At 36.9% G+C, this 20252-nt stretch overlaps 1 protein-coding gene across 2 annotated transcripts in view; it reads right to left on the bottom strand.

Annotated features, from left to right (window-relative positions):
* LOC136114746 (large ribosomal subunit protein eL37) overlaps nt 1-20252 on the bottom strand; it is a 354179-nt gene that overhangs the window by 273856 nt on the left and 60071 nt on the right. The window contains exons 14-16 of one of the 2 annotated variants that reach the window (XM_065860265.2): nt 9939-10028; nt 4299-4379; nt 2164-2265 (exon numbers count right to left, since the gene is read on the bottom strand). In XM_065860265.2, coding sequence (XP_065716337.1) covers nt 2164-2265; nt 4299-4379; nt 9939-10028 — 273 coding nt within the window. The remainder of the gene's footprint in view (nt 1-2163; nt 2266-4298; nt 4380-9938; nt 10029-20252) is intronic. The other variant, XM_071802170.1, reaches the window with a different exon arrangement.

Genomic DNA, 20252 nt, shown 5'->3' with positions numbered 1-20252 from the left:
ACACACACCTTGGCCAGAGGTCAGTGCAGAAAATGCTTTGCAAGCTTCTACGCAAGGTGCATGCTTTCAAGGTAAGCATATGAAAGTGCATAAATCAAGCAGCATCTACATTTTTCATGCTCACAGCTCGTGTTTTCATGCCTGACCACGGCCACCATACAAAGCAGGCTGCCCTGGAGTTCGTCTTCAGGAGAACAAGGAGATGGTGGCTATGAAGAGTCCCTTCCTGACCCCAGGGACCTAGACTTCTCATCAATTGCTAACTTCAGGCTTTCCTGAAGATTTAAAATTTACAGGAAAGCAATAAAGGGTAGTGGATGGTGCTAATCTTTTATTTGGTCCTAATAGTTTGGCCCTATCATAGGCACCATGTTGCTGCAAAGTTCAATCTCATAGCCCACCATTTTAAGTTTATCACCTCTTTCTCTCAATTCTTTGTTGCATCTGCTTTTGTTGCCTTGAACACAGGCTGCTGGACTTTACTTTGGGTAACACACAATCAATTAAATACACATATATCAGTCAAATGAACCAAAAAGAAAACAACTCCTTCCAAACAAGCAGGATTGGAACATGTAGTCATTGGTGTCTTCTAACAATGAAGTCCTTTCCTGCAGTTTCAGTCTGTTTAAACGCTCGTTAAACATGGCCTCTTCAAATTCATCAAGAAGTTAATCCCCAAATTAGATATAATAGAACAATTTTTTTGTGACTGACTATAATAGATACAAACCTACAAGGTCATTTTTATGTTTTAGTTTTGGATGCTAGCTATTTGAGAGGCTGATCAGCCAAAGAAAAATAAGTCCTGACATTAGTGAAGTTTTAAAAAATTGATCATTTTTTCCTAAATCACAGTGAGAAGCTGAATGAATAATTTCTTTTGCACACAGAATTGCTGAATATGGAAGGTTGCTTCCACTGTAAATTAAAAAATAATAATGACTTCCATAAAATGTTACATGGAAAATTAATAATGGAGCAAAGTCATTTTGTAGCAGTTTCCTGCACTCTGCAGTTGCAGGTCACTCATCTTTAACCAAACAATTTTTCTCAGATAAACAAATGTATTTTCAGAACTGAACAGCTCTTTATTTAAAATATTTAAAAATCCATAACAAAAACATACAGTATCATATTTAGTTACCAGAAATGCTCCCTTTGGACACAGGAAATGAATAAAGTTCCACGGGCTCATTGCTAAAGGAAGTTTTACTTACTGCCAATGGTATGCTAGAAGCCTTAATAACAAACTCTTTCACATACTAACTGCTCTGCAGTCTTTCAGTTACATACCCTAGCACTACCACAAAACTCTGTGAAGAGGAAAGGTATTACACTTCATTAACAAATATTCCCCAACTACTTCTACAGCAAAAACTGTATATGGTCATACTTGCTGTCCTTGCCAAAGGAGGGCTGACCCACCCTGAAAAACCTCACAACACGGAAGAAAAAAATACATTAACATGCATGTAGGAGAAGACTGTCAAGAAACTATTGTTTGTTATCAACCACACATATGCAATCAGTTACAATGTAGAGCACTACAGCTTTTCATTAGTAAGCCAGTTTTGTGTTAGCATTGAGTGAGATTTAAGAATGAATGTGAAGGTCAAAAGGCAGTGGTTTTCTCGATTAACAGAGAGTACAAGTTTCACTTGTACAAGGCAGTGGAAGAGAAAAAACAAATATATCAACAGCAGAGCATTTAATTGATTATCACTAGTAATACATGAGTGGACATGTGTAGTCATCCCTGCTGAAAAGATTCACAACCCCACCTAAAGAGAGCATGAAAACTTAGCAACAGATAGTTAGGTAAACAAGTTTATACAGTGGAAATATAAATATCCATCCATCTCTCAGACATGAGTCAGCTCCCCTCTTCAAAGCATCATAAAAGTTTCCTTTCCATATTGTCCTTTTAGTCATTTCTCCATCTCTTCTGTTTTTTCTAGATTTTAATGCTTCCAATATAATCATACTAGATTAGCCCTAAATTGTCTTCTTATTTTCATTGTAAATCCCACAGGCAATCTACTGAGCCCTCACCTAAAAGGAGGCAACTTACTGCATCTGTAAGTCTTCATATGATGAATATTGGTGGAGAATATTTGTTCTGGAACCAGACTAACTATATTCGGTTGTAACATTACTTACTGTGAAGTCACAGCCAGTGCATTTCTTGATATCATCCACTGTCAGTCCTTCCCAGATTTCCACAAGGGTCAACCCTTTCTTCTTGTCCACATCAAACACAGCCTGTCAGGTTCAAATTGCAGACAATTGATTTTTTATTATCAAAGCAGAAAACTAGGATGTAAGCAGTAATATTGTACAAAATGGTGTACTGAAGTAGGTAGTGTTCCTTCAGTAAGAAAAAATACCACTATCAATTGGCTTCACTTTCCACTTTTTGACTGACCAAAACAGATTTCTGCTACATTTATTTGTACCTGAAAGAATCTAAAATATGAGATGTTTTGTGGGGAAAACGTGCAATCGTTCTTCATTGCATGAAAGAAGTACCATACCCCAATCTAGTGAAAACTGGGAGGTCCAAAGGAAAGGACTGAGACGTTCTTTGCTGTAAGACAACGCTCAGCAAGAGATCACAAAGAAAAAAAGGAAAAGACAATATCTCCTCCACTCTTCTATTTCGTCTTTAGACCAGTAGGGAGGTACAAAGTGGTTGATCACCATCAGATTATAACCTTCTCCAACAGCTACTGCACCTCCAGTACAAATTTTAGTGTTTTCAGAAGCTAGCAATGAAAGACAAGATTTCTTGTATTTTTAATAGAAAGCCTGGGAGAAAATGGCTAAAGGAGCAAAGGCTGTTCTTCCTGATGTCTTCATAAAATATGCACATCAAATAAAAACACCTGTAAAACAATGTGCACTTGAATGGTGCCTGCCAGAGGGACATATCCAGGTGGCAAACTAGTTGCCAGGTAAACCATAAGATCTATAGTAATTTTACTTAAAAAAAAAGTCAGTAGCTAAAGAACTGGTGAAGACTGAACTTGAAATGGAAGTGAAGTCTTAAACTCATCACAGAAGTGTACTAAAGTTCAGCAGTCCTCTGGGCACATGACACTGATTCATGGGACTGAAAAATGATGGCTCCTCTAAGTCTTAAAAGAGAAGCTGGGCATAAGAAACATACATATTAGGAAGGTAGTGTGTAAACAGAATTTGCAACACTAAGTACTGTTGTACATTTGTGACATGTCCTAACAAAGCAACCAGATCTGACAAGTGGTGACTCAAAAAAAAAATTCTGTATGTTGTTTATTTTCTATTTAGTACAGGGAAAGAAGCATAACAGCCATTTTTAAAGAAGCTGTGGCTATGCCACTTTTCTATTGAAAACGCACAATCCTATAATACATACACGGCACCAACCTAATATCAGTCCTTGTTCAGTCTCATTTTTTTGTACCTTACATTTGTATATGGACACTTCGTAGCAGACTGGGAAAACTTCCATATTTTCATTTATTTTCCCTTACTTTGTGGAGAAAAAAAAAACCACAACTTTAAATTACAGTAGCAACACACTACCAGGAGAAAACAGATTCTACATCAGCACCTTTGATGCATTCTACTTAGTATGATAGATGGCTCACAGAGGACTACTCTAAGCCCTTAAAAATGTAAACACTGATAATAAAAGGAGCATGATTATAGCAAAAAACTTGAGTCACTTGTCCTTTGCTGAAAAGATTAACTAATGTAGTTTGAGCAGCAGCATCATCAGATGCTCACATGTCCTTGCACTGGACAGTACATTGCTTCACAAGTGGAATCAAGTAAGGAAAAAAGAATTAAAGCCCTACTACAGACATGGGTTACGTTTCTCTGAATGAGTCTAGCATACACCAAGGAAGATGCTGATTCTCTGCTACACAGTTGTTGCTTTACTGGAAAAAAAATGAGCTGTGAATAAAGCTGGTTTTGAGGATCTGCATCTCACACAGCAAATTTTCAGGAATGCTTTGGGAAAAACAAAGAGACACATACATTGCATACTTTTCATGTGTGGCATCTTTGTTCTGAAGGTGTCTAAGAGTATGGTCCAGTATGCTAGATGTCAATGGTAAAAGCTTTAAAAGGAAAAATAGGAACCCCAAGACCTCTGGAACTGAATTTCAAGGGAATCTTTGCCCTTTATTGGTAAGAGATACCAAATATATTCTTCATTTTTACGAAACTTTACTACTTTTGCTGAGTGTCCATTCTTAGGGATAGAGGAGGAAAGCATTGACCAAAAAAAAAGAAAAGTACTTTACCTTTTCTGTAATGATGCGGTCTACACATTGTTTCCCAGTAAGTGGTAAATTGCACTTTTCCAAGATTTTATGTGCATTGCCCTGTGTTTAACAATATACAGACAAACATTAATTTTCATAAACAACACAACTTACACAGAATTTAAATACATACATGAAAAAGAAAAATCATTCAGTGCTATTGAAACGTTCACTGTACTCAGAACACTCGTTGAATTCACTTCTATGGCAGATTACATCTCTGGCATTTTGGGACAGTTACTACTTAAATCCCACATATAGAGACATGACTAATAAGAATCTCACTGTACCAATGAGTGGGCTCCTGAGTTTAGAAGTTCTGCGTACTTCTGCTTAAGAAGTTGTTTTTCCTGCTGCAATGTGAGGATAACAAATACATGGGACCTCACTGATGACACATAAAGGACAAAAATTTGGGAAAGACACTGCGGGCATGACATTTCTCTGGTTTATACTTTATTGCAAACACCATATGCAGAATCAACCATATTCACAGGCATTTCAAATCTCCAGGGCTGAAGTGCATAGTTGTGCTCTGAAAATGGTAAAATCAGTTTCTTTACCCACAATGGGATTCCCATCCCCTCCATTTCTCCAGGAAAGCCCAAAAGCAGACTAAGATAAGAGCAATATGCTCATTTTCAAGTGCTACACAGAACTTCCATTATCTCTGTTTTAGACAGAACGAATTAGCAAGTAAATAAAGTGGAAAACAATTTATATCTATAAAATAGAATTTACTTTAAGGCACTTCCTTTTCTGGGGCCTCAAAAGGCAGCAACTCTAAATAGTGGCAAAAATATTACCTAATGAGAAGACAGAGCTTCTGACATGAGGTTGGGCAGATAAGGTTTGGGTGGTGAGGTTTTTTTGGGGTATTTTCTTCCTCCTTTTTTTTTCTTCTTCCTTTTTTTTTTTTTTTTTGAAGGAGATCACAAATGTCTTTAGATACTGCTAAATGAAATGTAGGCTGCAAGAGCACTAAATGAATATAAAAGAGATGGAGCACTACATTTTAATCAATATTGTCGGCATTTTACAGAGGTAGTATTAAATGCACATTTCTCCCATTATCACATGCTTTTATTTTTTCCTCTAATTATCAGTTTTCAGTTATGCATTTCAAAACTCTCAGAGTATTACATCTCTCATTTAACCATATGAACATAATGTTTTTTAAACTTACAATCATCAGTTTGCCTTACTGCTTACTATAAACTCAGGAACCATCTCTCAGCCATTTTGACTCCTGAGTGATAGCAAAATGAGCAATCCATGTGCTTTTAAATTAATCTTCTTATACGAAGAACTATTTCTTCATTCTCATTCTAATTCTAATTACACTGGCAAAATCCACATCTGGTACCAAGGCAACCATTCTGATGAAACTAACGCACTCTTAATGAAAATAATTACTTGAATAGTGTTACTTCCAATTGGTCTACTTATCTCGTCCATCTCAAGGACCTTCTTGTGCACTTTGCCTAAAAGCCAAGATTAATCTGTGCTGTTTGTAATATCTTCAGAAACGTATTAGGTTTACTTCTCAGCCATATGAAATGAAGTATCTCTTCCTGTTACTCAACTGAGACTGAAATGAATGGCCTTGCAGAGGTGACAGCTTGACCCTGAGAACTGATACATTCCAGCTTCTTAACACTTGAGCTGAAGATCATTGTATTACCAGTTAGCATTAAAGATGACTTTTGGAAGACATCCATCACAACACTACCAGAATGGGAATCCCAATGGAACTGCATGAATTTTTACCATCTGAGTTTATTTGTTCAGATAAGGGAAAAGACTGTTGCATAGATACATAAAACCTTAAGGTGTTTCAAACTGCTTTAAGTCAAAAAAGCTGTTGTTGAAGAACAGAACTGTCTTTAATCTTGTACAACACATTGAAATCAAAACTATTGGTGGTGAAAGGAGTTTTCAATTCAGTGCTGCAGGTTCAGTCACATCCAAATCAAGTGCTTAAAATTAGTTTCCATTCTGTTTTTCTGAATGGCGCAGACAACTCATTTCACAACATGGACCAACTACCAGCCATTAACTTACTATGTTTTACAAAACAACTCAATGATGCCATGAGGGTAATAACTTGACTGTTTTTTCTCTTAGGCAGTATTTAGCAGATTAGGCACAGATGCACAGTGACTGTATAAAGATTAAATAACAACCTCATATGGTTATAAACAAAAAAAGCAATTTAGCAAAAATACATTAAGAAATACCATAATGAATTAGACTTAGGGTCCATTAACCAAGTGTCTCAGAGTGGTTTAAGCATACAGAGCAAAAATTGAGCCACCCCTCCAGAGATATGCCCTCCTGGATCCTGACATGTTGTGATGTACAGATTTCCTGAGCTAAAGACTGCTTCTGGGCAATGCTATTTAATTATAAGAGCATAGAAACATTTTGGTTGGAAAAGATCTTTAAGATCATCAAGTCCAACCGTTAACCTAGCACTTGAATGTATTTTCCTCCCTGAACTGGCAGAATTCACATTAACCCCTAAATCGGTTCAAAAACCTACACAGCTAAAAGTATACTTGGTATCTCTTACGTTCTACATACTTTCTAGCAGATATCTTGCTTCTGCCTACATAATCCAATAAAATTGTTGAGGGGAACAGTGACTCCTTCCATTTCTTCTAGATGAGACTCATAGAAAACATCTGCTATTAGACTCCAAGCTCTTACACTACTTCAAAAGGCAGGTCTTCTCATGGCTTCTGCCTTGTTCAGTACCATGTACTCCTCATGGCACTACGAGCATGCCTACTAAGTGGCAGAAATTAGCTGCTCAAGAAGTGAAGAGCAGGCTCCTATGCCATTTTTAGCTCCCACTTGTTCCATATCTTCCAGAACTTGTTTCTGGTGCTCTTTCATTCGTTTCAGAACATACCACATATTCCCTGCCAGGGCAGAAGAAGCACAGCCCTCTACATATGCATGTGGCACTCCCAGCCAGCTCTGAGCACAACATACACATTCGTTATTCTCCATATGTCTCCTTGTTGTATTTGTTTTCACACAGGAGGAAGAGTGTCATTAATGAAACTTAACCTCACAAAACAGTGTAGTCCGTCTCATATAGACTTAATTCTCTGAGCTCCTGCATCATCCTGCCGATCATCTTCAACTTCATTAGCTGCCTATGAAAAATGTTTCTTCCCATCTTAAAAATGCTAGTTGCTAATTTCATTTGGCTATCCGTATGTCCTTTATAAGGCAGTGACTAGCCATTCTGCATCCTTTTTCTACATGCCTTTATGGTTTTCTGTCTTTCTATGCTACCTTTCCTCAATAGTGCTTCCTAACCTGAAGAGTCCTCCGCAAAACTCATTTCATGTTCTATCAGCTTTCATCTGTACCTTTTGTCTTTCATTACATGTAAAAATTCATGTACTTTGCCTGCACTCCAAGAACTCAGATTATCACTATATATAAAAATTGCAACATGTACTGAAAGGAGAATGCACTTTTAAACACTCATAAAACTTATTTCGATGTTTATCAAGCCATTACTATTATACAAAAGACTTGAAAATAATTAAAAGATCCTTCACAAGATCAGAGATCAGATAGAACTGATTGCATTAACTACCTGTTGCAGCAACTCTTGAACGTGTCCACTGAAAGCACCATGCTTTTCACTGTATTTCCATCCATCAAATCTATTGATATACGGGAGACTTTGGCATCTAATGACAGATTTCTAACTGTTTATTTGCAAAAAATGATCTTAACAATGTCCCTACACTAAAAGGCCAACAGACACAACAGATTGTAACAGTACATGCAGACATGTATTTAGCTCAGCAGCACACTGGGCTCTGAGCAGGACAAAAGATTGCTCCTCTGACACATAGATACAGATGAAATAAGTTTGTGAGAAAATCTTTGCTCCAAAGTATTAAAAAGCCATTAATATATAATAGGCTCTGTAAGAAGCAGTCACCCCTACAAAAGGCTTCTGACTATCAGAATGAGTGTCATGGATGCTATATTTATTTATTAAAATAAACAAATAAACAAAGAAAAACACCATAGAGGAGCACCTGAAAAATCTAACACCAGCTTTGGATTTCTAAACACAAGATTTTCATATTTCATCTTCTTCACTTCCGAGCAAACAAAAAGCAGCACTATGAAGACCCCAAAAAAGAGGTTAGGTAAGAGGAAAGAGCACCAAGAACAGCCTACATTTAAAATAAGAATAAAATGAAATATCATGCACAGTTTAGTTTTGCAGTGCCTTCTCAGAAAAGCAGAAGTAATTTATGAAGGCCTATAATGGTCTCTCTAGAAGTCCACACCAGGCATCCCATGTACATCAGAGCCGAAGCTATGTACATATATATATATATATGCCAAAATAAATGCCTATGCCTGGACTGTTTGTAACAGTGAACTTAACGCCAGTAAATAGAAATTTAGCATTAATATTTATTCAGATCACATTAATACCTGAAGTATGTATCTGAGCAAATGGGTAATTACATACTCAGTTTTTGGGAGGCTGTGATAGGGATGTGAGTATACCGATGAATTTGCTTTGCACTTTTGTTTACTTATTTACACGTATCCACACTCAGACTACTGGATGAGACTCAGGCCTGCTGCTGCAAATGTGCCTCTTGAGATCACAGCTTAGGATAAATGGTAAAACTATTGTAGTTGTCAACAATTTTTTTTTTTTAACTGAAAATTCATTCTTCAAATCACATTTTAGAGCCACACAAATGTTACTATATTTAACTTTCATATTTTCATATTTACTATAGCTTACCATGCAAATCCCTTATGCTTGTCTTTATGCATTCTGACTGGAACATGATCTTGAAAAATACACAACTAATTCTTATTGTAGACATACAAGGAATTTGGAATAACAGAAACACAGATATTAAACAAAAGGTTCATTTTTAAAATTCGGTATAGTTCCCTGAAAAGAGATTATTGTCCTTCAGTCCATTTTTCTCATGGTTTGGACAGTGCCATTTCAGAAGTTTAAAATGACAAGTTTCCTATGACCTTCTGTAGGAGAATGTTTACATCTACAGAATTCCCCCCACAAAGAAGTCTCTAGATTAACCTCTATCAAATAATGATGCAAGGCAGCCTGCTCCTCATCATACCAGAAAGATCTATTCTATTAAGATGTCAGTACCAATTTGACTGACAACTTCAAAGGTAAATATCTTTCCAGCATAACAAGTATTTAACCACAGGGAACCTCATTTTTCATATTATTCTGAGGTGAAGAATAAAACCTCCAGGGTACCATCTACTATACCTCAGGCAATTGCCGCTTCCATTAAATTTGCATGAAGTAAATAAAATATGTTTGCAGCTTTTAAACATCAAGTTAATATTTCATTTTTTCCACGGTGCATGATTCACTTACAAGAGGAAAGGAATGATACTAGCCTTGCCCCTTGTTGCATCTCCATAATAACTAAAAGCAAGCTGTCAGATCCTCAAAAAGTAGTAGAATGAATGTAAAATCTGTTGTTTTTTTTTTTCTTTTTCTTTTTCTTTTCTTCTTTTTTTTTTTTTGGTATGGCACAAAACACTTTTTAGAAAGAAGAAACAAGGCCTTACCTTGGCTGAGTGCTCCATGGTGACAACCACTTTGGTCTGTGCACTGGATACCAGGTCCATGGCACCCCCCATTCCTTTCACCATCTTGCCCTAAAATTAATTTTTATTAGAAATGTAATATTTTTACTGTTTTAAAAAAATCTATCTATATCTGCAATGACAAGATATTCACTCTTTCCTCATCCTTTGCTGCATAGAGAGCCCACCTGTTTCATCACCACTGTATTCAAACACTAATAGAGCTTCACCAGAGCAAAACCAGCTGTTTTATTCTAGGCTCTATATGATGCCAATAGAAGAAGAATGATGAGTAGAATAAGGATCCACTGTCGTGGCTTGTGCCCTGGGTTGTAACTTAAATCTGAATGCTACCATGTTGGAAGCCCCAACATCCAGGAGCTATAAATTTAATTCCAATGGTTCTGATATTAGAAAACCAAAGTGTCCATTCTCCTGTTGACTAGAAATGCCATTAGTTCCTCAAAAGAAACCTTTGCTTATGAAATTTAGCAACAAGAACATCTGAGCATTCTCCACCTGCTAGTTTAGGAAGCTATGGCTTGTATCACTGTATCAACACAAACTGATCTTTTTGTTCTCTTCCAGATGTCTGTCATTTCAGAACATGAGCAAGTAAATGAATGTGGATCAGTATTCCCTTCTGTTTGTCCCTCAAACCAAGCAATGCTCTCTGCCTCTGTGGCTTGCACTTCTAGAGTGTCAGAATTTCACCTGTGACCACAGCAGCTACATTATGGCTTGATTTCCTCTACTTTTACTACCATAATGCTACCCCTGTCTGCTTCCCTCACCTTAAACTTAACACACTTGATCTCAGAAGGTAAGAGGTCCAAACTTGGCAAACTTCTGCTAGGAAATGATCATAAGTACACAGTCCTATCGGTACAAGCAGAGCAGTCATTTTTGGACAACAAGTACTAGACCCCAAAAAACAAACGCACTAACAACCTCCTATGTCACTCCAGAATTGCTGAGGAGGTCAGAAAGGGGAGTAGAACATCAAGGCATCTGCATGATGGGAGAAGTTGGTATGAAACACAAGCCAAGGAATTTTACAGATTAAAATCAATTAATTTCTGTCAAGTGTTTTGTATTTGTTCTTTTTTGACTGGTTATTATCTGTAATTAAAATAAATTATGGACTGTAATACAATGTACACTAGTTTATATATGAAACCTAAAAGTCTATGGTTAAACAACTGGAAAATTTCCTAGTGTGAAGCCTTTCTCTCATGCCTCCTTCTATCAGCTATGTAGTTCAGTACCTTACTAGTATCAGTACCTATTGTCTGTGATATAAAACATATGGAAAAGACTTAAATCATTAAGCTGCCAGACCAGCAACTTACTGGTACCTTGATCACTATGGTCTCTTCATCATAATGAAGGGAATATACTCACATATCCCCCAAAAAGTAATCATATTTCCTTACTGTTTGTACAGTGGAGAATAAATCACATCTTCCTATATCTATAAACAACTCCTCTGGAATTTCTCATGTCAGATTAGTATTTAATATTAACCACACTAATTAACATTACTACTAAATATTTATTTGCAAATACAAAGCTAAAATTATGAGAGGATTTAGCTCTGTCCAGAACTTCCTGGTACTGTTCAGACCATCCTCCACCCTACCAGGAAATACAGAGACTGCAGTGACCTCTCATCTGCCTGCCAGGGTCTCAATGACAAGATAATGTGGAGTAGCGAAAGACAATGGATTATCTCCCCAGTAACCCAGAACAGGTTTGCACTGAGGATTATGCTATCAATACACCTATTCTGACAATGCCATTAGCACATTTTCAAAGCCTTTTAGTTCTATTAACTAGTAAATAGCTAGGAAATATCTGAATATATAAGTGCCAGTGAAGGACAATGACAGATCTACTGCTGGAGAAGCTGTCATACAGGACTGAGAGACTTCATCCCTTTGTGTACATAGAAGCAGGAAAATGCAAATTAAGTTGAAGAGAGGGACTTAGGGACCTTTAAATTGCTACATCTGCTCTTCCTCTTAAAGTAAACATACCCCTCACCATAGGGTGCCTAGTAAAGAAAATCAATTAAGCATTAATTCCAAATACCCAAGTAATTCCATGCTTTTATTTTGAGGAATATCCAAAAGCCTAAGAGCCTTTACCGGACTCTCAGTGCATCTACCAAACTCCCACAACTTGCACTTTCCCCCACACCATAGCATGCGGGATAGCTGCATCCCAAATTTGAATAAAAATGCTCAAGACTAAAAGATGGTTCCCAAAAGACATTTTGTTCCTTTTCGTTCAGGATTAGCATGCAAACCGAAACAGTTTTGATATTTAGAAACACTGCACATTTAAAAGCAACAATTAATTCCTGTTTCTTTTAAATTCTGATAGCATAGTTAATCACATCTGACTTAAGTCAGATGGTTTTATTTAAATATTTTGCATATAATATGCAGTCTGTCATACAAATACTTTCTCCTCTCCTGAAGACTGCTTGCAACAGCCACCTCTGCTATGAAATCTTTGAAAATAACTAACTTTGATTTATAATGCTGGATACTAGCTGAAGTGGAAACTATGCACTGAATTTCAAAAAAATCATGGAAATTTTTGTTTATTTTTGATTGAACAGGGCAAATTGCAGGCAGTAAAACTGTTCACTCTTGGTTACTGGATAAGGGATTTAAGTGTAAAGTAATAACCTGTACAAAGCTCAGTTGTTTTAGACAATTAATTAAAAAAGGAGGTATTTCAACTAAGCAACTGCTAAATTATGTCTCAAGGTTTCCTGTTCCTTACCATGTTTGTAAGGCTCAGGATTTGCATGCTTCCCCCTACTTATTTAAGATTATTTTTGTTAGTTCCAAGTTACATTGCTGGTACTAGCTTAAGAAACCAGAAGGATTTAGTTCAGTGGCAGAGCACTGGTAATGTGAAGGACCATTATAAAGCCCACTTCATCAGCAACACCTTGAAGTGAGAGGAAAAGTTTTTTGAATTAACCATGTGCTTCCTGGGAGGTCCAATGTTGGCAACACTTACACAGAGGCTTAGGTAGAAGAACAGAAACAAGCTGACAGCTTCCTTGTAGCTCTTCTGTTCAAACAGTTAAAATAAAAGGTACATATTGCAGGGAGGAATTCTTTCTCTGTTGTACTTCATCAGCAGTTCTTGCTAAGTCTCAATCCAAATATGTAAGAGGTGGAAAGTCACGGACCTGCTGGTTTTCTTTGTTGTTGGTGGTTGGTTGGCTTTGGTTTAGTTTTCGTTTGTTTGGTTTTAATTATTATCTTCAGCTCTTCTGCTTTCTCACAGCCATAAAATCCCACTAAATTAGGGGAAATTCTTATAATGCCTACTTATTGCAGAAAAAATATTTTTTTATTCTGGCGACATGGTATCTTCAAGAAAATATGAGAGAAGGGTATACATTTTCTCATCTGATGTTTTCATATCTGAACATCATTTGAGTGGTCAAAATACAACATTAAAGAGCCTGAGAAAGCAATATAGCCTAATAGTGATTCCTAAACAGAAACATTCCTGTTGGTTTGGTCACCTGTGGCATCCCACACAATCTATGTCTTTGCAGCAGAAGACTGTGAGTCATCTGAGGTGGGCAAACAGTCAAGATACTTCCACAATGGTATTGTAAGCTAGAAAGATGCCTATCAAGCAAGAAATTATTTATAAGAAAATCCAAATGGATTAAAAAGAGGTGGCTGAGAGAAAAAAAGCAAAACTGTGGAGCCCTGAAACACTATTAAGGTCTTGAATCCATGCTGGTGTTTTACACCCTTCCTCTGTATTTCCAGGGAAAATTTTTCTTCCATAGTTGAATGTTATAGCTACTACCAACATCACAGGATAGTATACATCTGAACTGATCTGATTATGTTAAAAGAACATAATTATTTGAGGTAAACACATATCACATCAACATTACAGCAAAGCAGATACTAATGACATGTTAGAGAAACAGTGAAAACTTTAAGTGATAAAGGCAGTTTTAAGGATTAGAATGCAGATGGAAATAAAAGCATTAATAACTCAATTTAAAACTGAATATCAAAGGACAGCCAAGGTGAAAATGTACACCCTACTACCCTGTTGAAGAGTCCTTGCCCATGTTGCCAATTGCCCTAATATGGTATTAAATAAATAGCATTTAGTCTGAAATTTCTCTTTCCCTCCACTAAATAAAGAAACTAATACGTACGCCTCATACTATGTCGAAAGTTAGTAGAACCACTTTTCCAAACACTTTTACAGAATGTAATGAATGCTTCTAGTTTAAACTACAGGCCTTATGCAGGCTTCCCATTCAATCTGAATTTTCAAGCATCCCCCTGGAATACCTCGAAGAAGCTACCTAGGATGAGACAGTAAAGATTTTAAAAATGTCAGTATGGCCTCTGATGGTCACAGACACAGACTAGGTGTCAGGTACAGCATTCATTGCTGGTCTCAGTTTCCTTATGAAAGGAAATAATCAGATTGTGCCAAGGACAGCTACTAAAATTCAGAGCAACTGGAACAGTATGAACTCCATAGAGAAAAGCAGAAATGAAGGTAATGCACTGGATACAAGACACCTCCATCACCACCATCAATGGTGCTAATGCTGCAGTGAAAAGGATGAACTTAGAACCCCTTTGAAGGTTTCTGCTCTGCCTCTGTCTGCAGTGGAGTGTCTGCACCAACAGACATTACTCGCTCCCTCTCCATACAGGTACTGTCTGTCTTCACAGGTGTGCCAGCTTCAAATGACACGCACAGCACAGGTAAGGTGGTCATCAGAGCCACTTACAATTAGTTAATTTAAATATCTCATCAATTGTTGTGGGGTTAGATGTGGTTGCTTTGGAGTTTTTTGTTTGTTTGGAGCGGTGCACATTAGCACGGATCTCAGCTTTGTACAAAACAAATAACAATCAGGAGATAACAGTAAAAATATATATATGCATAAACCTACTCTCACTACAGAAAACTGTAGATGACAATCCTACACCCATTGCTAACAGTCCTGTCCAGTGTTTAAAGGAAAGGTAGGTTTATAGTTGATTCTAAATCAAAAAGCACAACTCTTCCAGATTTCACTTTCCATTTCTTCAGTGGAAAAGACTGGATGAAGACTGTATCAAAAAACGTGGATAAAGCTGAAGATTAACATGTTCTGAAAAATACTTCCTTGTCGTCTTGTCCACTAACTTTAGTCCTTATATGGCACAATTACAGAATTATTGTAATTATATTGTCAACTATGACAGCTAGATTAGATTTTACTCTTAGAATATTACAATAAAAATTACCAAGAAACACAAGGAAATCATTAACGTGATTTTTAAATCATCAGAGTTGATAATGCAACAAACAGCAAAGAGTTGATACTGACTGAATGCAACAGAACCAAGCAGACTATACGTGCATAGCGGCATGAAGATATCTTTTAAAGGATGTCCAAAATAAAGATTTAGTTGTATGGCTTAGCCATAACCAAATAACTCCTAACATACACACACAGTGAAAAGTAAAACTGAAAAGTAAGTATAATTTTTGAAAGAATGGAATCTAAGTCCCTGAGTGATTGATACTTTTTGGCAAAATTTATTAATAATTCTTCCCTAAAATATAGTATACCTAAATACGTCCACTAACTATATTTTTACTTTCCATAATCAGAAAATTTAGGTAGCATAAAATATGTGCAAAGAAAACTTGTCAGATTTTTTTCCTTTATTCTCCCATAAAACTAACTTGAAAAAACTGTTGGCAACAAATTCAAATGACTGAGTGAAATTCAAATGAGTACAGTGAGAAACTGCCATCTCAGGAGCCTCTCAAAACAGCCTGTGACATGCTTCACTGAAATGGATTTTCTTTGCCGTGATTAATGTTATTTCAGTGTAATGGGACAGTTAAGCCTTCCATTTACTTTTGCATACAATTTCCAAAACACACAGCATAGCATGCAATAATTAAACACTACTGCCAACATAATACTAGTTTCACTTGGAAGTGATGGTTCCATATTGTAGTCACAATTGTTGCCACTAACCCAAAGATCAGGAGTCTTTTGACATATGCTTGCATTTTTGAGACAGGCAGAATTTCTTCAGCTGCTCTCATTATACAGTTGCCTAATGCATAGCTGCCACTTACCACATTGAAAATTTAAGAGTATGAATAAAGTATGAACAGTGAGCTCCTACACCCCTTTCATGCAGTCTGAAGAGAAATAAACACAAACAAAATTGACAGAAGAAACACTCAAGAAAGTGGAAGAAGTAGAGCTAACACAATACACTCCCTTTCTCCTTTGAGGCTCCAGAATTCTTCTAATGGTGGTAATTATGCATGGGTTCTGCAGGGCTTCCCAGCACATGTTTGTTGTATCAGCAGTAAGCTGATAAACTACTTCAGATTTCATTCCAAGACACGTGTTTGAAAAACCCTAGTACCCCATCATATTAAAATAAAATCCCATTGAAGTACAGATTTCCAAGGAGACTCTAGGTAGCTGCAGGTCCTGTCCTTCCCCTTTGTTCAGCTACTACTGTATAAACCCTACTACCTCATGACCTAGACATCAGACTACTTCACAATACTACTAAGAGAAACCTAGTCATTCAGCTAAATTAACCTGCAGATTTCCTATTAATAATTTATCTGATTTGTAGTGCTTAATTCATTTTACAGTTAATAGTTAAAATATATTTCTCAAAATTTCTTGCAATGCTGCATAACTTGAAACAAAACTCTGACAATTAGATGCACTCAGTGCAACAGAACTACAGGAAGAAGAGATTTACTAGATAGTGTGTTTGGATTCAAAAAGAAAATACACATTATGCAAAAGCAATTCTACTCAAGCAAAGTTGCAAACAGCCTGCAACAGGGCTCCTTGGAGAAGAGATATACTACTCTCAGGCCTTCATGTCCTTGCATCATTTAACACTGATAATTTCAAGTCAGAAAAACTCTTGCTGTGGAGCCTTCCGCTCCCAGGTTTGGTACTACAAGTAATAACAAAAAAACAAGTCAGAAACCCCCTCCCCCAGTCACATACTCGGCTGGCTTCTGTTAGTTTACTTTCATTATTAAAATGTCTCTACCAAAGAACACACATTCGCCTCACGGTCAAAGTGTCCAAAACTGCGCAAAAATGTACTGTCAAGGTCTGTAGAAAAACCACCAATAATGTAACAAAAATTTGTTCCTAACTTTCTAGGTTATACTGACCTCTACAGATGGTAAATTAAAAGATTCATTACCAAATTTTAATTTGGTTTCCTCATGTCTTCTTTTCAGATAATATTTCTTGATAAATCTTAGAATTTTTGTATCATTTTTCTTTCCATTTATTTCATTATTAATGCTTTAATCCTTTACTTTTGGCTACTCCAAGTCAGAGCACTAAAAATGGAGGCTGCTGCTTCTAAACCTCAAGGATTATTTACTTCTTTATTTATTTCCCTGAACAATCCAGATTTATGTATCCAAACTGCATCACCCTGCACAAATTACATCACCCTCTTGCTCAGCCCCCTAACAACATTACCTTAGCCATCAAAACATGAATTTTATACTCCCGCAGAAGAATATACAAAGCTAGAGTTAATTTTCTTGCTCAAAATTGTATTTGGTTTATACTGTTTGTAGGGAATAGAGATGTTAAATAGCATCATCCCTGAGGCTGCTGCTTGTTAACCGAACTGCTGACCATGAGGCTTTGAGCCCAGCAGTTAGGAAATCGCCAGCTTCCTTGGCACGTTTGGATGTATCCCATCTGTCCTGGACTTCCACATGTCCAGGTTACTTAAACAGTCTTTTTCTACTGTGGGTTCTGCCCACCCTTCCCCAAATTCTACCACTAGCTGTACTGACCACACCACTAAATTCTAAGGCAAAGATGTTGAGTATCTGCCTTCATCCAGAAGTACGTTACCCTCTAATTAATTACATGCTTCATAGTTATGTTTTTTATCTGTAACAAGTTTCTGCCTACTCAACTGTGATGTCACAGACATTTCATTCATTTTGCTCATTCATACTGATCAACTTGCAGCTGCAGGACTCTCCCACCACTGGTTCAATGTTTTTTCTGCTGGTACACTATGTCAGAAGTATTAGTAGTTACATGATTAACACAGTTTTACGGCTAAGGGATGTTCAGAAATGCACACTACAATAACAGAACCCCTGGTGTCACACGGGAACATTTCAGAAGTTCTTGTGTTCTGTTTTGACCTATGTCCAGCTTCTGATATATTTTACAGAGGCAACCAGAGTCACATACCTTCCCAAAGGCTGTAGAAAATAAAGCAGTACTTTGTAGCAAGGTGTAGCCACCAGAAAGGCAGCAGAAACTGTTTCATAAAATGTTTCTATTCTGAGGGTGTCTAAAAGTCACCTGTAGAAACAAACTACAAATAAAGCAAGTAAGGGGCAAGCAGATGAGCAGTCAATCCCACAACTTTTAAAATCCAAAGTGAGACACTTTAAACTGCTACTGGAGCCAGGACCACTGTGGCAGTGCATCCTCATTCTGCTGCTCTGCAGATGCAGTGAAGCTGCCCTGCCAGCAGCAACTTCTGACAGCAGCTTGAGAGACACTGATAGGTCAGATTCTGTGTTCTTCACTGACAAAGTGAAATGTGGCTGCATCCAGTAGCTGCCAGCAGCCACAGGCTCCCATCTGCTCTGACCTGCCTGCCCTACTCCATAGCCATGTCCTCAGCATTTCTCTTCCACCTCTCTTGGCCATCTTCTCCCAGTTGCACTCTGTTTCCAAAGGCTCCTCAGAAACTTGCCACCTCCTGCTCCTTTCCCTCCCCAGACACCCTCTTGTTAGTTGGAGAAATATAAAATGGAGGAATACAAAAAGCCATTAAGGAGTAGCGCTTAATGGAACAATACTACCAATAAATGCCAGCATTTAGGAAGTAACTTCTCCCTTAGCAAACGGCATTTTTTACTGTATGTGCTTAAAATATTCTCACCCTCTTCTTCCTTTACTCAAGGGATTTTCATCTCCATTAGATATTACCAGATAAGAGCAAAGAGAGGGCTGTAATTATTGCAATGAGCCTTCCTTAGCTCAGTTCTTAATAATAAGTGCAAGTAAATACATGCATCCACACACTAGGTCTCAAGCATTCTCCTATTGGAAGGAAAGGATAGCTTAATGATGGTACTTTTTCAAAACAGAAAATTCAGAGTTATTACTTGTCCACGAAATAATGGTGAATACCATCAATCCAAGAACCCAAAAGCTACAGCATATAATAAATACTTAAACCAAACCTAAATGCAAAGAGAAGTGAAATATGTTACAATAAAATACAGCTTAAAGTGTTCTTACACTATGAGCTTTCAGCAAAGTTGATCTTTGTATCACCCCACACAAATCTTTTGACTAAGAAAAGATGCATCTCATTCAGGTTTCAACTCAGCTGCAGATAATGTATCATCTTATTTACATGAAAAGCAGGAAGATCTGAATGCCTACATGCTGGTTAATCCCATTTAAAATCTGTACTGTAGAACAGCAATAACACATCAGTAAATCAGATTAAGAATCATCTGATCAATACATCTCAAAACAAAGTAACCAAAGGGAAATGATGGCTGGTTGGAAATGCTCCTGACTGAATTTATGGAGTGTCATCAGGTATATTTACTCACAATTAAATACAAAGTCTGCAAAATAAATTTTCCGACAGTAAATGGTTATTAAGAGTGGCAAATGAGGATTGCAAAAAGTCACAGGGAACCATATAGCGTATGCTAGTAAAAATGTACATCTCAAAGGTAACAAAAATACAAATAAAAGCTATCCAAAGTTGTGGTTTATATGTTCTTGTTTTGAAAACATACATGTTACTCATAAATTTGGAGCTGAACACAATGGAGAGGTATCTTCATAACGAAAACAAGCAATTTCAGATATGGAAAAAAATGTCCTTGATATGCATTTAGAACTAAAATCATCATCTTCTAGAGACGCTAAAGCATTGAAGGATGGAATATGTAAGTTTGCACAGTTTTGAGAAAAAACTTATAATACAAGATAAGCTTCAATGTTTCAAGAAATACGTTTGTAAAGTTGGCATGAGAAAATGGCAATACATCTTGATTTTAACTGCAAGTTTTAATTTAAAAAGAAAAAGTCCTGCAACTCTATTTACAAATACTATAAAAAGTAACAGCCCTAAATACTGCTCACTAAAATGCTTTGGAACATAGCAGGAAGGTCCAAGGAAAAGCCAATGGGAGGGGAAGTTAAAATTAAACTGG

This window comes from Patagioenas fasciata, chromosome Z (genome assembly GCF_037038585.1).
Source record: "Patagioenas fasciata isolate bPatFas1 chromosome Z, bPatFas1.hap1, whole genome shotgun sequence".
Taxonomy (NCBI): domain Eukaryota; kingdom Metazoa; phylum Chordata; class Aves; order Columbiformes; family Columbidae; genus Patagioenas; species Patagioenas fasciata.
Note: the sequence above shows the minus strand (reverse complement) of the source record. Positions and strands in the feature narration are given on the sequence as shown.